This window comes from Canis lupus, chromosome 10 (genome assembly GCF_011100685.1).
Source record: "Canis lupus familiaris isolate Mischka breed German Shepherd chromosome 10, alternate assembly UU_Cfam_GSD_1.0, whole genome shotgun sequence".
NCBI lineage: Eukaryota > Metazoa > Chordata > Mammalia > Carnivora > Canidae > Canis > Canis lupus.
In genome coordinates this window covers 41,276,064-41,294,022 of record NC_049231.1, presented here as the reverse complement: position 1 = coordinate 41,294,022, position 17,959 = coordinate 41,276,064, and the positions used below count along the sequence as shown (strand labels likewise).

The 17,959-nt window shown below is 36.1% G+C and overlaps 1 protein-coding gene across 1 annotated transcript in view; it reads left to right on the top strand.

The window, feature by feature from the left end:
• The window catches only part of TMEM182 (transmembrane protein 182), a 59,282-nt gene extending 44,240 nt beyond the window's left edge, over nt 1–15,042 (top strand). The window contains exon 5 of the mRNA XM_038550901.1: nt 10,090–15,042. Coding sequence (XP_038406829.1) covers nt 10,090–10,310 — 221 coding nt within the window. The 3' untranslated portion in view covers nt 10,311–15,042. The remainder of the gene's footprint in view (nt 1–10,089) is intronic.
• Nucleotides 15,043–17,959: the final 2,917 nt, after the last annotated feature.

The window sequence follows — 17,959 nt, the reverse complement described above, 5'->3', positions numbered from 1 at the left end:
TTGATGTGGAATTTTAATGACCTCAATATGTCACTTCATAGAAATGTCAAGTGCTAGAATAAATCAGTGTTGGTCAATATTAAAGAGGAAAGAGCTCTGAAGAATTTTCACTTACAAAAATACTTTAAGGCATATAACTTTTCTTTCTCAGATACTTCTTTGAAAGTTTATTTTTCCTCACATTGCTTATCAGTTGGAATGTGTGTAATGGGCTGTTAGAATCAGACTTGACCCCACTCAGTGTTGAACGGGGGCACCAGTATGATAGGATGTATGATGCTACAGTGAAGAGGCAGGTTCCCAGAGGAAGAATTCAGAGGGCATGAGTGAGACCCAGTTTTATGAGTTTCCAATACCTCAGTCAAATGAAGGCTGGAGAAGGGATGAGGAATGTGAAGAAGAGACACAGAGTGGTTACGTAGAGAGACCTGTGCTCCTAAGTCTTTACTTTGACCTGGGCTGGTTGTGCATATGTGTCCTTATGGGAGACATTTGAGAGGATGGTCCAGCCCTTGCCCAGATGAATCTAGGGTATGAGAGGTCAGCTCAGTAACAGCTTTAGTGGGACTTTTTGGAAAACCTTGAACAGCAAACATGAATGAATGGTCCCCATTCCACTTTAAAAATGTATTTGTGTGGTTCTTCTGAGAACCAGAGCTGTAGGCCTACAAAAGAATGCCTTTACTCACATGATATTTTATTATAGGATATAATTAATCTCCACACTGAAAGGAAGTTTTCAGATGTGTAGTACGACAAGATTCGTTCTGGTTTATAAATGGCATATCTAGTTTGGGGTTAGTTTTTGGTATGGTGGAAAGGCAGAATGAATTTCCATCTGCTTCATTCTGCTTTTTTAAAGTATGTGCATCATTAACATCTACTATTAACTTAGTTCTGCAAGGGATTTAATTTCTTTGCAAATATTCCGTTTTATTCCATACCCTTCTCCCAAATAATCACTTTGCTCAGAAATAGCTAGTGGTTAATGAGTAAGGCATATTGCTTTTTTTACTGAAAATTTTATGAATTTTCCTGAGGCCTTTTCTCCCACCCTTTATACTTACTTGTAGAAAAGAGAAATACATTAGTAAGACAGCAAGTCTGTCCTAGAAGGATTTTTACTTCCTGTAACTATAAGGTTGTTGGGGATGGGCAGAAAGCTTGCTTACTGGACACTTAAAACAGAAAATGTCCTTAATATGTATAAGTGAGCACAAGTCTGGATTCACCTGTTAACCTTCCTAAAATGTCGTGAGGGGCCTATGGGGTGACTGGTGCCACCTGGTGGAAGATTCTAGTAAGACATGGGCAGATAATCTCCCTCACTTCTCATGACATCTCAGACTGGAAGGCACTGTGGTGGTTTATCCCCTTGCCTCTTGACTAGTCCTGAAATAGCCCAGTCATATGAGAAGCTCTGACGCTTTAAAAGATTTCAGAGAATAATATTTACTAGCCATTATCAGGAGCTAATGCCAAAGCTCAATAAAAATAATGATAATAACAAAACTAGCCAATGCTTATTATGCGCTTGCCCTGTTCCAGGCACCTCGCCCAGTGCGTGTTACCTCCATTAATCTCATGACTACTGTCTGCAGTAGGCACCTGCATGATCTGTATTTTACCAAAAAAGATACTGAGACACAGAGAAGTATAGAACTTGCTCAAGGTTACTCAGCTTGTCAAGTATAAAGCTTTCCAGCCTGTACACCTTTGAGGTAAGATTTAAACCAGGGCAGTTAGAGTCCAGGCCTATGCCCTTCAACCACCTCCTGCTTTTTGAAACTCATCTATTGTGAGTAAACACTTCCTTGGAGTTAAATGAAAATCCACTTTCCAGATGCAATCCCTAATGACTGTGCAGATGGATAAACCCTCAGGATCATTCTCTATCAATAACTGTTTCTCAAGAGAGTACAGAGTATTGGATAGACAGGGTGTTTAATGCCTACAATGATTATGCCAATCTAAGAAAGTAATAAATACTTGAGAATTCCAATAGACATTATATAGGAGTGGTTGACTAAATAAAAACATTAGGCCAGAAAATGAAAGGGAAGAGTCAATTAATATATTTGTACAGTAATGTGTGTGGTAAAGTTTGAGTAGCAATGAATATTTGGAAATCAAATAGATATAATGAAAATATACAGATATGAAATTATAGTTATATAAGGTGTTCAGACTGTCGCAGAAAATTAGAAAAACATCAGTGGAAATTGAGTTTAAGAAAATGAAAAGTGGAAATTGTTTATGGTTGACCATTATGCATGAGCAGCTTTAAAATTTCTGAAATATGACATATAAAAATTAGCATAATTTAAATATAAGAGAAAGGTATAACTTTTAATGTAAAGAAGGACTATTAAAAGGTACAAATTTCAATTATTTTTAAGACATTCTAATGTATTTCCCAGAAAAACTAACTTAGGGAGTGAACTAACAGATACATAATTACTTTGAAAGTATGTTGCGATGTAATGACAAGTCTAACAAGTCTTCAGAAAATGTAGAATTGGCAAATTTTCCTTCCCCATCATGTAATGTTTGAAAAATAAGTATGCATTTTAGATTCTGGAATGGATCTATGAGAATAGCCTACACTCATATCATGTTTCCTCCTTTAACCTGACACATTGGTTTATTAAAAGTTGAAAAAGGTCTCAAACACTGCAATTTTTAAGCTTCTTAGTATATGAAAAGTTAATACATGACAAAACGGTTTGAAAATATTGCGGCATTCAGTGTTTACATTTTATAAGTTAATACTCTCTATTTTTAAAACGTATACATAAATATCATGACCCTATATATAATTGTAATTTGCAGGCATTATTCAAAGTCTTTTATGAATTTGGGCCCCAAACACATACTGCTTATGGACTCCTAATGTCATCCATATCATGAAGGAGCACTATTATTCCATCCCAAGAGGTTAAACCCTTGCTCATTCTCAGGAAGGGTCTAGCTCTTTCTCCTTGGTTGTACTTTTATATCCTTTAAATTAAAGGCTAGAGACACTCCCTAGATACCTGAGGGGCGACTGTCTTTCCAAAGAAGTCTCAGAAGACAAACATGCAGGATTGCCATCTGGTTCCTACCTTGCAGACCAGTTCACAGGGGTTAATTTTATAATGAAACTTCATAACATTCATTCATATGTCATATTTTGTATATTTCAAATAATACATAATGACAGTTAAAAATAAGAATCAAGGAACTGAGAAGACAAAGAGTCACAAAACATCCCCATGCTCCAAGCACTTGGAGAGTTTAATTGCACAGTGAGCACTATTGAACAGCTGTCAAAAGTTTTGTTGACAAAACGGATACATGAGGAAGAGAAGGGAAGACTGTTTTCTTAGGAGGGCTGAGGGGTGTGGGGGAAAGCCTGAGTGGGTGCGCTTCAGGTCACTGCCATAGCACCTGTAAGACCAGCGTCACTTTATCAGTTTGACGTAAAATCATGGTTCATAAAAAGATGTTGTTGCCTATTTCTTTTTTGAAAATCATTTGTCTGAGGAAATGTATCCATCATTTCAAGATTCTAGGTTTGAGTTTGAGCATCATGAACCAAAACACTCATCGTGGCTTAATTCATTGTAGCCAAAACCGAGAAGGAACCCAAATGATTGTCAAAGGATAAATTGATGAACAAACTGTGGTCTATTCATACAACGGGAATAGCATGCAGCAGTAAAAAGGAAGGAACTACTAACACACGCACGACATGGGTAGTTTTCTGTCATCATGTTGAGTATGAACAGAAAGAGATAAAAAACTGCACACTGTCGTGATTTCATTTCTATGAGGTTCTAAGGGCAAAACTCTGCTGTACTGATAGATGCTTTGGGGAAGAGGTGTGAGGAGGCATGCAGAACCTCTCTAGGATGATAGTGAGGACTATGTTCTATTTTCAATGGATTGTGGCTACACTGATGGTTACATTTCTCAAACCATACATTCTCATCAAACCATATACTTAAAACTCCTACATTTTGCGCTATGTAAATTACACCTCAGTTAAAAAAGAAAGAGAAACAATGAACTTGGAGGGCTTTTTACCTATTAGAACAACCTGCAAACTATTGAGGCTTAATATAGTACCTTCAAATATTAGTGTGGACTGATTTCAGAAATGTTTATATGAAGAGTACTTGTGGGTCTTCTGCAAAGGCCCCTTGTGGGGACGTGGTCAGTTACGCTGCCCAGTGCTCCTATGCAGATCCGAGAAGGCACTTGTTATATGTTTCTTGGTGAATTGCTATGTTTCCTTTTAGAAAATGATAGTAAATACATAGCTTATCAAACTTCCTTTTTGATCTTCCTTCTGGGCATGTCAGACCCAGGTTTACCATTCCATTAGTGCTACTATCCTTTGCATTCTTACCCATGCTCCAGATTTTTCTTCATTTCTACAGTTAGCACGAATCCTCTCTCTGCCTTTCTGGGATCTCCCCCTGGAAAAGTAACTTCGTTACTTCGTCTCCTTCCACCTCCTTGGAATGTTTTCCCTGCTATAGGATATCTTTGTCTTCATCCTAATCTGTTGTACCTGTTATCAGGGTATCCCTTTGAATTATGCCACAGGCTGGTTTGACCTTGGGACTGCAGACCTCATATCATCCTCTGAAAATAGACACAAGGAGTAAACTGATGCTATCATCCCTAAAATTTTATGAAGCTTGCTTTCTAGTTCTGTTTTTCTAGATGTGCTTGCTGGATATTGCCCTGTCTCTAGAGTACATGCTGCCTACAGTGGGAGAAAAGGCAATTTTTTTTTTTCTGATTCTAATGTATTGTTCACTGTTCACTTTAACTTCCTTCATAATGCATTTTCTTGACTACAGAATTCTTTGGCCATTCCTGTGCCCATTGAAAGCTAAAATGAGTTGCCACTGAATTCGTGTGCAAGCATGACTAAAAGAGGCTAATGGAATCATCTTAAATGTATGATTCTTCCCTAAGTAATCCAATAGCTGCCTGTGATTCACGTTGTTAAAACACATTTCAAAGGCAGTTCATTTATACCTAAGCAGTTAAGGATCAAGTTTATTATTTTTCAGTTATTCCAAAAGGCTTTTTGTTGTTGTTGTTTTTTTAAAGATTGTATTTATTTATTCATAAGAGAGAGAGAGAGAGAGAGAGAGAGAGGCAGAGACACAGGCAGAGGGAGAAGCAGGCTCCATGTAGGGAGCCCAACGTGGGACTCCACCCCAGGTCCCCAGGATCACGCCCTGGGCTGAAGGCGGCGCTAAACTGCTGGGCTACTGGGGCTGCCCAGGCTTTTGTTTTTTTGATACAGGTGGATATATTTCTAAGCAAGAATATAGGGGTTTGACATTTGCCTGTGTTTTTGAAGAGTTTCCATTTCTGTGGCTAACTTTTCCCTAGGAATGTGTTTTTAAATCTGGTTTTTATAATATAGTATACAAAATCTTTATGCTATGCCTTATTTTTCCATATTTGTTTCCATGAAATAATGAGGAAATCCAGTTTTATTTTTCAGTCTGTGACTTGATGTTGGGTAAATTCTTTTGTATTTTTTTTCCACATTGTGAAGATTTCCTTATTGTTTATCATTAGCAATTGTGTTCCTAATGGCCCTTAGTGACTATGTGAACTTTGTTTCAGAGAAAATGCTTTCCAAATCGAAATCAGATATTTAGAGGGAAAAGTTTTCAACTATGTAAGATGATCCATATAAAATCATACATTCGAATGGTTCTTTCCCATACTGCTAATTAATAAGAGAACCAACACATTATTCTTGTGACTTAATTATTGGTCTATGGTTTTATTATCACAAATCTTCTTGGGATTTGGTACCTTACTTTGATTATGCCTCCAGTGAGATGTTTTATTAATTTTTTTTGGTCTTCAAAAATTAGGTATTTTAAAATTTTAATTGGAAATAAATTATGCTTTCAAAATATGACCAAATTTAAATATAACTTAATTAAAAATAAATTATTACCTAAATATTAGCAATATTTTCTCTTCCTGCTAAAATCATAATGGCAAATGGGTTTGAAATGTAACTCACTTGTTACTCAGGACAGATATTATTTGACATTTTCATGAATGAGAATTCTTTAAGATATCAGGGGATAATAATTAAGTTTTTTCCATAGTATTTTCCATTAGTGTTTCTCCAAATGGGACTCTCCACTTGGTAGGTGGGCCAAATCAGCAATATTATTGTTCATTAATTGTCATAATAGCCCACCAAAAGATGTGTCTTTCTGGATGTATGAACACACATACTCTCCTCCCATCCTCCCAGCATGCACTTTCTATACACGTAAACACAGATTTCCCCCATGCTTTTTTTATTCATTCATTTTGTTTTGAAATATTTTCAGATTTACATAGAAGTTGAAACTCTTTCCACCCAGAGATTCCATTCATCTTTCACTATCTCAATGTCTTTTACAGCAAAAGGCTCCAGTCCTGAGACATGCTTTGCATTTAGTAGTTATGTCATCTGAATTTCCATCAGACCTAGAATAAGTCCTACTTAGACCTTCATGACCTTGACTCTTCAAGAGTACAGGCCTGTGATTTTCTAGAATGTTCCTGAATTGGTGTGCCTGATATTTCCTTCTGGTTGGATTTATGCTCTTCATTTTTGGCTGTATCATTGCAGTGATGCTGTATTATTCTCATTGTATCTTACAAGGTGGTTAGTGACATCAATATGTCATGCCATTGGTGATGTTCACTTTGATCATTTTTGGGGATATTTTGGTGATATTTCAATATATAATTACTGTTTGCAATAATTTTACTGTTTACTATAAAATTACAGTATGAAATTACTGTTTTTCCCTTTACAATTGTTAAGTGTCTTGTGGGAAGAGACTTTGAACCTGTGTAGTATTTATTTCTCATCTGAATTTTGTTTACTAGTTTTAGCATCCATTTTTGTTTCTTGCCTGAATTATTACCTAAATGATTGCCAAGTAGTGATTTCTAATTGAAATATTCCTTCTACATTTATAAGTTAGCATTCTCTAAGGAAAAGATTTCCCTTCTCCCTGTCTAATTTATTCATTCATTTATTTATATCACGGTGGGCTCATGGATTTTTCTTTTATTTAGTAAGGTATCATGTGTCATTATCATTATTTGTTTGATAGTCTGATCGCCTCAGAACTGGCTAAGGGAAGCCCCTCAAGCTAGCTTCTGAAACACTCCCGCCATTCCTAGAGCACATCTGCCATTCCAGATTTACCTTGTACTTTCCACTCCAGCCTGGATTCACCTATTTCTTTGAGATACCTGGTTCCTGGTATTTAGAAGCCATGATCCGGACACTTAATGTGCTCCATGCAACTGGGGTGTTATTGCTCTCAGATTCTCTCAGGACACGGAGCCAGGACATATATGCAGTTGTATATATACGAGTGTATCTTACACACACACACACACACACACTTCTATATTTATCTATCCATCTATCACCATGAATTCACACTGATAGATTTAATTCCAAACAAACATCATTGGCTTTATTTTAGTTTTCCTCCTTTTCAAATTTGTAACTCCCTTTTTAGGCAGTGAATAGCATGACTCCAATTAATTTCAATCAATATATTTATTTGTTTCATTAGTCTACCTCTATGTAACAGTCTTCTGACTCTTCTGTTGGCCAAATGCCTTATGTAAAGCCCCCAACATAGAGTCTTGCTGCCACATCAGCTAAACATTTGGCCTTTGGTATAAATATTTTCCAATGCCCGTTAATTCATTTTCTTTCTGCCTATCTCTCTCTCTCTGCATGTGAGTGCGCACATGCACATATATACACTGGTATGAAATACTGGCAATTTAATAGGTAGGGAAACACTTTTTTAGCCCATGGGAAGATATAATTATAAACTGATATGATATAAATTAAATTGACTGTGTCTTCAGTTAGTGAACAATTAAAGATTGTAGTGATAGAAATGCCTATTTTCATTGTTTTCAGGATGTAAATGCTCTTCAAATAACAGCAATTTTAAAATATAAGTTAATTCTTCCTTATTAAGAATCATCCACATGATTACTTGCAATACATTTTTTAAAATACTCAATTCAGTAATAGGTTTTGCAACTTTTGAAAGAAAATATGCATAAGGCTACTGGTTTTTCACAAAAGCAACTTTCATTTTTTATAAAAATATCTGAAAGCATGAGAGATTCACATGATACTAGAGAGATAAGAAACATAGCAACAGATAATAACAAAGGTTTGCAGTGTGTTTGCATTAGGCAAATAGTATGCAAATAACTAAGCCAAACCTTTACATTAGGAGGGAACAGTGTCTATATATTTGCAGAAAAATGTATTGAAATGCACAGAGTTGCTCGACAACACATGGCATTGCCATATTGTTGTCAACATCTGAGGTACGGCTTTGCAAGTAGTTTGCTCGCCGGCTATGACTTTACTATTTCTCTCTGACATAGCTGTTGTTCAGTGGTTAAATTGCACTCTTCTGTGCTCCAGTATTTGCATTTACATTACAGACCACAGTGTGAAGAATGTTTCTTATTAGTGGAGCATCTCTGTTGATTCTTCATTGCTCTATAGTTCGTATCACGATTATGAGAAAGTTTAAGACTCACCTCGGCATATTTATGAGCCCTTCTTCTTTTGTGTGTACTTCTCAGGATTCTTTATGCAATTGATGGCCTAAGAGAGAGAGGACATCCCAAATACTGTTGGAGCACAATTAACTAGAGAAGGGTGATTAATGGCTGGGCTCTTAAAAGATACTCTGTCCTGCCAATGTGCCTCCATCTCTGCTTCTAGTCACAGGGTTATGTTTACCTTTCAGACTGACTCGCAATTAGAATATGGAGATTTTATGCATGATGGTTCCATTCATTAATTCAAAGACTATAATAGGTCCTTGACATGTTTGGATTGAACTTTTGGGCAACTAGAAAATGACCTCAAGTATATTTTGCTCAGGTATAAATTTGAATCCCTCAGGGTGCGTGGTTTGAATGCGTGCAAGACCTGTCACTCACTCACCAATGAATCAGCTTAGCTGACTTTCCTGGGGTTGTAGCTCAGCATCATGGTGCTGCTCCCTTCTGTTATTTCAGTAACAGCCACATGGAAAAGTATATGCTTAGCAATATTCTCAAATTTTAGTATTTGTAAAGCTCTTCTGTCATAAGTGCTCCCTCCCTACATCCGTCCGTTCTCCTTTCGTTTCTTTCTCTTGTCTACCAAGACTCTTGCTCTTAAACCTGTGGTTTTACATTCCACAGAATTTTTTCATTAATTGTTTTCCTCATTCTTTCCAGACAATGTTGCCTTTATGCTATAGGTCAGTCTTTAGCATCTATATTTCAATTTGAAGGAATCATGTCTATTTTTTTACATTAGTTCAGTGCTTTCATCTCTGTTCTTGTCTGGTACTTACCTTAGCTTCTCTTTCATTGACAAAATTATCCACAGCACAAGTTGGCTGTGTTATAATAATATAATAATAGTCGGAAAGACCTGAGCTGAAAATCTGAAAATTAGTAGCTATGTTTGCACATACTTATAACTGAGGGCCAATAGTATCTATTTTGCCAATTCATTGTATATATTGAAATATATATTAAATATATTTGCCAATTCATTGTATATATTGAAATATATATTAAATATATAGTTATATATATTTAGTATATATTTATTATATTTATAGTTATATACATAGTATAATACTATAATGTATTATAGTGTTCACCCCAAATCAGGCATATAGTACAGATGGAAAGTGTTAGAAGAAATTCCAGGCAGGATCTTTGACTCTTATGTTCACAAACACCTAATACAGAGCCTGGCATACAGTAACTACTCAATAAATGCATGTCAGCTGTTGCCATTGTTCTTGTTGCCATAACCTGTCTCAATGCTATGAAAATTAAAGATAACAGTGTGCATATAAAGCACATAATAAAGGGTATGACACAAAGTAGGTGATTTGGCTAGAATGGTATTTTTAGAGACATATCATCAGGCAAATGATTGGTTAGCATTCTTGGGAAAACATCTTCAGAAAGACTAAAGGTCTTTTGTTTTGTCCTTCTCAGGCATCCTGTTTTCCTTGGTGGTGATGCTGTATGTCATCTGGGTCCAGGCAGTGGCTGACATGGAAGGCTACAAAAACATGAAAATGAGAGACTGCTTGGAGTTCACCCCTTCTGTTCTGTATGGCTGGTCATTTTTTCTGGCCCCGGCGGGGATATTTTTTTCTTTGCTTGCTGGATTACTATTCCTGGTTATTGGTCGGCATATTCAAATACATCACTAATCAAACTATTGCCACAAGCATTTTCTTGAGAGGTTTTAAGACAGAACTTTTTTTTTTTTTTCATTTTGTTTTGGTGATTCCAGCATAGAATTAGTTGTGAGCTTTTTAGTTGGTATTTCAATTTTGCTTTTACATTTTACTTGTAATTTCCTCCAATAGGAAAGTCCTAGAATCTTTCCAGATAACCACAGGTTTCCATCCTACGTAGGTGCTATCACTAACCTAATTCTCAAAGAAGCAGGTAGCATGGGTCTCCCTTTCATTGCACCGGTTAGGGGTCATGCAGGTCACAAAGGTCTGATAATGACATAACACCACTACCTGGGCCAGGGAAGCTTTGATTTAAAGTCTCCTTCTTGGCATTCACTTCGAAAAAATCTTTGGAGAATAATTAAGAACGGAAAACAAATGTTGTCAGAGAACTTATTCCATCTTTTCTCCACACACATGCATATCCACATACATATTCACTGACTCCTGTAAGCCAATTATTTATGACTTAAAAATAGATAGCAGTGTGCTTGTGGCGAGAGCCAGGCAAACACATCAGTTACAATGGGCCACAACCAGACTGAGAATGTGTACTTATTCCACTTTCTTACCAACAGGAGTTTGGTTATCTAATTATATTCACTGAATTGTGCATGCTTACAGAAACCTTAAACTATGTTTAAAAGTGGCAAATCTAAAAAAATAAAAATAAAAAAAGTGGCAAATCTGTACACCAAATTACACATAAAGCAGATTGGACTTTTAGGAGCTCAGTGGATTAATTGTAATATGTAATATGGTTGAAAATATGTAAAAAAAAAAAAAAAGCACCTTAGCTTAGTACTTAGTTCTGTTTGATATTTTGAAATTCTTATTTAAAATTATATGCTAATATGTTCAGCATGTGAAAATTTATTGATGAAATGTGCTTTTAATATGCACTAGCTATAAACTTTCAAAATATTTCCATATGAAATGATAATAGCCTTGCTTTATTAAAGACTATGAAATATTAACTTTTCCCAAGACTTTATGGGTTGTAGTTCTTCTGATCATTTGATTCCCTTAATTATTGTCTCTCAGTTTCTTCATCTTTACAACAGGCTATTTTAACATTTACAGATCTGCTATTTCCTTTAACATCTTGGAAGAAAACTTTGTGCTGCTTGGTGGATAATTCTTTTTTATTTGCTGGTGTAGACATGCAGACATTTTGCATATCAAAGATGTTTGTTTGGCACTAATTTTGATTGAAATCAAATCCATCTGAGAAGTCCACTTTGCATTTGCATTTTGGAAACCTCCACCAAGGAGCAGTTTGGTGTTGGTGAGGGAACAGAGAACCCGCATGGTATGCGAGCTTTGTTCTGGACACAGCGTTTTACTCTGCAGCTGTTGTGAATACCTAGGGCAGGACTCAGAGGCAAATTAAGAGTGACCACCTAGAAGATGCTGTGGGATAGAGGGGCGATTGCTTTCCATTCAGCAGTTCTCCTGATGGAGAGATTGCCTGTCTTATGGACACATCTGTACTTTCCATAAACTTGTTTCAGTGGGAGGGATTTTTGGAGGAATAGCCTACAGTCTGATGTATCTGCAGAATCATGAGGGCATTTTAGTATTTAGGGACAGATAGGACTAGCATGTGATAAAAACAAACAAACAAAAAACCCACAAAAATACAAGACAAAAAAACATAGCTTCAGGGGTTTAACTGGTTTCTCAAGCCATCTGAGTTATATCATAAATGTTTTTTTATGCTACTTGCCTTTGTCTTTTTCTGTTTTCATTTTTATATTGCTCCATTTACTTCTTTGCTTTTGGCTTGATTATTAGAAAAATAATTATGGGTTCTGTTATGCATATTTACTGTGATATTAAGTTATGGCATGCCATTAAGTTTTCCAGACGATGCTAGATGTATTTGATTAGTTCATGTCATCTGTAAATACAATTCTTTTTTGTAGAATTTTGGAATGGAGCCTTTTTTCTGGTGTATTATATGTCATTTAAATTTCACATACAAGCTGCTTTCAGTAAAGGTTTGAATATTTATAAATTTCAGATGGTTATCCTCATTTTCTAATACACTTATGCGGCTACCATATATTTATCATAAGGCAATTGGCTGAATATCTGATGTGTATGACACTTTTACACAGATACATACTTTGGAAGTATTTCATAGTTGTAATGCATATCAATCACATTAATTCAGATGCATTTCCCAATCTACTTACCAGCAATCCGTGGAAGGAAGGAAGGTGAGTTGTTTGTGCTGTGTCAATAAGTAATATACTTTAAAATAGCAGAAATATGCCATATATTCTTGTAACAGCCTTATGTCTGATTTAGGATAGTATGTTTGTCTCTATTCAGTGTATTGACTAATTTTCAGAAGCTTCCAAATATCATGTTAAAATTTTATTAAGAGTGTTGATTTTGCATCAAGTTTCAATGTAACAAATAAGATGTCTTTTTGGTGACATTCTGGGAAGAGCAAAATAAAAGAACAGTTAGTTATGCCCTTGGACTTTGGAGAAAGCTATGATTTTTTCATATTGTATTTGTTCAAGGAGTTCAGTTTGGTTGGGCAGCAGGTAGCATATGCAGTGGAACCAGCTGGACAAACCATACAGAAAGGCTGAATGATGCTGTTCAATTTGGAGGTTGCGAGTAAGACTTATAAAAAAAAAAAAAAACTACCAGGTATGCTATTACTGGCCATTTAGTCACTTTTATGACTAATATATGAAATGTACTTATTCAATTTAAATATTAAGTCCATGTATAAAGATGTATGGTGGATGAGGTGTCAGTATTTGGTTCTTGTCTATATACCTGTGTATCTTTCATCAACACATACTTGTGTATGTGTGTGTGTGTCTACCCAGAATTATAAATTTGAATAGAAAGAGATAAAGTGAATGATAGAAATCAATATAATTGAGATAAACAAAAATTTAAAAATGAGTTTTTTTGGGGGGATAGAAATAGAGCTTATGTCCCCAAGTACTATTTTAAGGTTTTTACTCAATTGATGATGGTCAATTCAATTTTGATGGTCAATTCGGTGAACACATAAGTTGACTTATAGTTTCATGAAAGAAAACAGATTTACAAAGAGGCTTAGAATATCATAGGATTAGACAGATATGGGGTGCTAGTAAAAATAAGCTGTACATACATCGTCAGGAGGGTAGCATTGTAGGGAAAGACCCACAGTGCTGGAGCTACATAGAAAAAAAATATATTAAGAGGATGAGTCCCCAATTTGATTTTGGTGGGATGCCATGAGGAATGAGGGGGCTCATACAATAGAGATGAAATAGAAACTACATTTTTGTTGATTGTTTGAAAGCATTAAATACATAGAGACATTTCCTCTGTGATGACTGAGGGTAGGTTACAGAAATTCCAGCAAAAACTTAGGAAGACAGTATACTAGATGTTAAATCCAAGGAGAGTGGGGAAATATTAAACATCGTATATATTATAATGAGCATAAAGCAAGCATAAGAACATTTAACTTTGTTAGCAGGGTAAGAGGAAAGGCAGAGCAAACATCCAGCGAGAACTTAGAGTTTCTGAGCTAGCTAACCAAGGCAAGTGCTAGGACCTCTGTCTTCAGGAACATGAAGATCAGCCTAGATTGGTCTTGAGGGGTGGGAAATATAAGAAAAAACACATCTGAAATGACAGTGGAGGAGTATTAAGAGCCCCACTCTGGCTTCTGAAGGGTCATTTTTTCCCACTACTGTGACTCTGACTGTGAACAGTTGAAGGGGCAATTGGCTGGTTGAACTTTATAAAATGATACACCTTTGGATATAGAGAATCATACGGTGTGTCTAACCATTCTGTTTTATTTGTAAGACATCTATAAGCAAATAAATTAGAATGATTTTGAATTCTTCAAGTAATGATTTTTTTGGTTTACACAAATGACAGGGCTAGTTTAAGCTGGCTTTATGAAATAAGTGTAGTTGGAGTAATTGGCATCCCGTACTGATCCTGAGATTATCTAGATAATTTAGGGGAGAGAAGGCTCACTGGGATAAAATAAGTATACATATAGCAAAAATTTTAATATTCCCATTCTTCTGGGAGTCCAGGAGTTATTGTGACATAATTCACTAAAAATGTAAATAGTTCCCCCTTTATGTGGTAATTGATTTTGGTTTTTTTTTTTAGCATTTCTTTTTCCATTTATTCTAAACAGAAACTGCCACTGTTGAAAAATTTTATCAATGCTTATAGATTGTATTGTCATTGTAAACTATCCAAACAAATAGGTATTTGAACAATACAGCTTTAAAAAGAATGCTATATATAGAATAATGCTTGTTGCTTCATATTTTGGTGTGGCATATATAGACACTATATGCAGTATTGATATATTGTCTTCATTCCCCCAAAATAAAAGGCCTTTTTTTTTTTCTCAAGAATTTTATGGGTACATGTAAATGCCTGGAGAAATGTCAAACAGAAGTTTGATTAACCTCTGTGTATGTATGTGTGTGTTGTAAACATATACCCACAAACCTATGTATGTTTATATTTACATACGTGTGTGGTATTTATGCATGTGTATATGTGGATTTGGGTAACACTACATATATATCTGTTAATAGACATGTCTGAATACACACATAAATGTAATACATGTATGTTTTAAAAATATTTTGTATATATAATATATACACGTTTGTATATAATAAATGCCTGTATTTATATCATATGTGCATCTTGCAAATATCTGTCTGTCTCGGATATACCTGAACTCTTTAGGCTTACTGAAGGGGACGGCATATTTTATCTTTATGCTATTATTGCAAACTTATCCCTTTGGTGACTGAGGCATACAAGGGAAACTCAATAAATAGCATCTTAGCCTCTCTTCCTTGGATCCAGGGCAAATGTGATGATGCATGTAGATTGGTTGTGTCTGACCCTATGCATGCCTAATGGCAATGACCCTGTTTTTGAACATCTTCTAACAACTAATATCTGGCTGTTAATGAATATTTATTTAATTGTAAAATTTTTGCCAAATGAAATAATTCCTTTCTAAAGCAGATGCCTTACTTGATACCTTTTTTTGAATCCCCCTTCAAAGGTTAAGCCAGCTGGATGCCTCATGAACTCTTTATCTGGGTTGCTGGTAGGGAGGATCCTCTGGTGTAGTGGGAAAGGTTTTAAATCTACGTCTGAAGACCTGCAATCCAATCCTGGATTTTAAACTTACAGTTTGGCAAGTTATGCCACCTTACTTTGGCTGAGTATATTCATCTAAAATATTTACCAGTTTACTCAGTAAACAGTTAATTGTGTGCATACTACGTGTCACAAATGGTGCTGCATATTGGGTATATATTACTAAACAAGACAGACATGGTATTTTCATTTTTCAAGCTAGGATTCAAGACATAATATAGACAACAAGCAAATGAATAAAAAACACACTATGATTTATAAATTGTGATAAACCCTCTAAGGAAAAATGAACAAGACATGATGACATAAACCATGATTACAGTCAGGGAGGTTCTTTGTAAGGAGAGAATTCTGAATTGGAGAGAACACCAAGTATTCTGATGCATAAAAGGTAGAAAGGGGACATCTGAATGAATGATGGCCTGAGAAGTTTTCAGGGAGGGGGACTAGTGGCAGAGGTCTGAGTATGGGAGAGTTTGATGTGTTCTAAGGATAGCAAGGTGGCTTGTGTGGTTAGACAATAAATGGGAGAGTTCTATGATGAGGCTGGAGAAGAAAGGCCTAATCATTAAGAGCCCTTGAGGCTGTTATAATATGTTTTGAAGCAGAAAATGGAAAGAACTTGCTGGTGGATCAGATATGGGATGAAGAGTGGGACAAGTCAGAAATCACTCTTAGATTTCTAGCTTAAGTAAATGGGTAGATGGAGAAATCTGGAACAGGAAAGGCAGAGGGAAACAGGTGTGAGAGAGAAAGGAATGGAATCCATAGTTCACTTTGATGATGTAATGTTTGAGAAGTCTGTGAAATCTTCAAGTTGAAACACTAGTCAGGAGCTCAGAGGAGCGATCTAAGCTGGAGACTCACATTTGAGAGTCACCACATTTAAAGTCATGGGAAAGATGAAGCCACGAAGGAGGATGGCTAGAGAGAAGAGGAACTCTTTGCATTGGAGAACCCAACATTTATAGGGTGAAAAGAAGGTGAAGCCTGAGGAAAAGCCAGAAAGAGACAAAGAAGGATGGATAGGAAATGTGGTATGGAGGAAGGCCAGTGGGGAGAATGTTTTGAGAAAGGACTGAGTTTTGAACTTTACCAACACTGCTGAGAAGATGGCTAAGCGAGGGGAAAGAAAGGGGCCCTCTGGCTGTGGAAGCTTGGTGTTTGTTGGTGACAATGATGACAGATATCTTGGGGTAGTGATGAGGAAAGAAGCTGGATCTGATCTATGTGAGGAGTTGATGAGAGGTGTGAATGTGGAGAACACATGCTGGGCAGCTTCTAGAAGACTGTCTTCAAGGAGAGTAAAGGGTCATGGACTTGGGGAGAAGGTGGTGTGAGGTCTGGAGGAAGCATTCTTAAGACCTGGTAAAATAAGAGTGAATTTGCCTATTTTGAAAGTCATTCTGTCCAGAGGAGAGGGTGATGTGGGAAAGGACCATGACAAGAGTTGGGTCATGGGGTAGGCTGATGTATGTGTGGAGGGACAGCGTACCTGTCTCCCTTTAAAGAAGGTCATGTATTTGAAGACACTCAGGATGAGGAAAGCACTCACTATATTATACTTGGCAAAACAAAACAAAACAAAACCCACAAACACAACACAAATCCTGTTATACATTTATCATGTACGAGTTCCAACATTAGGTGTCAGGGTTATGGAAAATTGAGCAAATCACCTTGTATAGGTCAAATGTAATACTCTTCATTGCTTATCAACCAAGCATATCAATAAGACCCCAGGGAGTCAACACAGTTGAAAGATCTGTTAATATTTTGAACGGGAATAGAAAATGACAGCAGAATCAGTATGTCAGGATGTTGCTGCTTATCCATAAGATTCCATCACGCTGGTAAAGTTAGATGCTCCCTGACTTGCGTCTCTAGATAAGTATTTGAGAAGGAGATTTCTTATTTATATCTGATGGCATTAGTTTTATTTCAGTCTAGAAGAATCCTGGTGACTGTTAGAAAGCCTCCACTAGCAGGATGGGAATCTTTGGCCTCCTGTTTTAAGAATAATAAAACATGTACTGGATATTGCACTAGAACCTGGATCTGAATTCTGCATTAGTTGTTTTAGGTAGTCCATTTCTGATCTGGGGAAATACCTTAAGGTAAAAGGAAAGGTATAAAATATGAAGAAAGGTTTATAAAATGATCAGAATGCAGATTCTAAAAATTGACTCTGTTTGGATTCTAAGAAATTCTTGTGTTTCTTAATTCATCAGTCATAAAATTAGGGGAGTTTATTTTTATTTTTATTCTATTTTTTTAATAATAGATTTATTTTTTATTGGTGTTCAATTTGCCAACATACAGAATAACACCCAGTGCTCATCCCGTCAAGTGCCCCCCTCAGTGCCCGCCACCCATTTATTTTTAAAGGAAGTAAAGAAGAGTCTCTACTCTTTTGTAATTGGCCTGACTGATCACAAGCA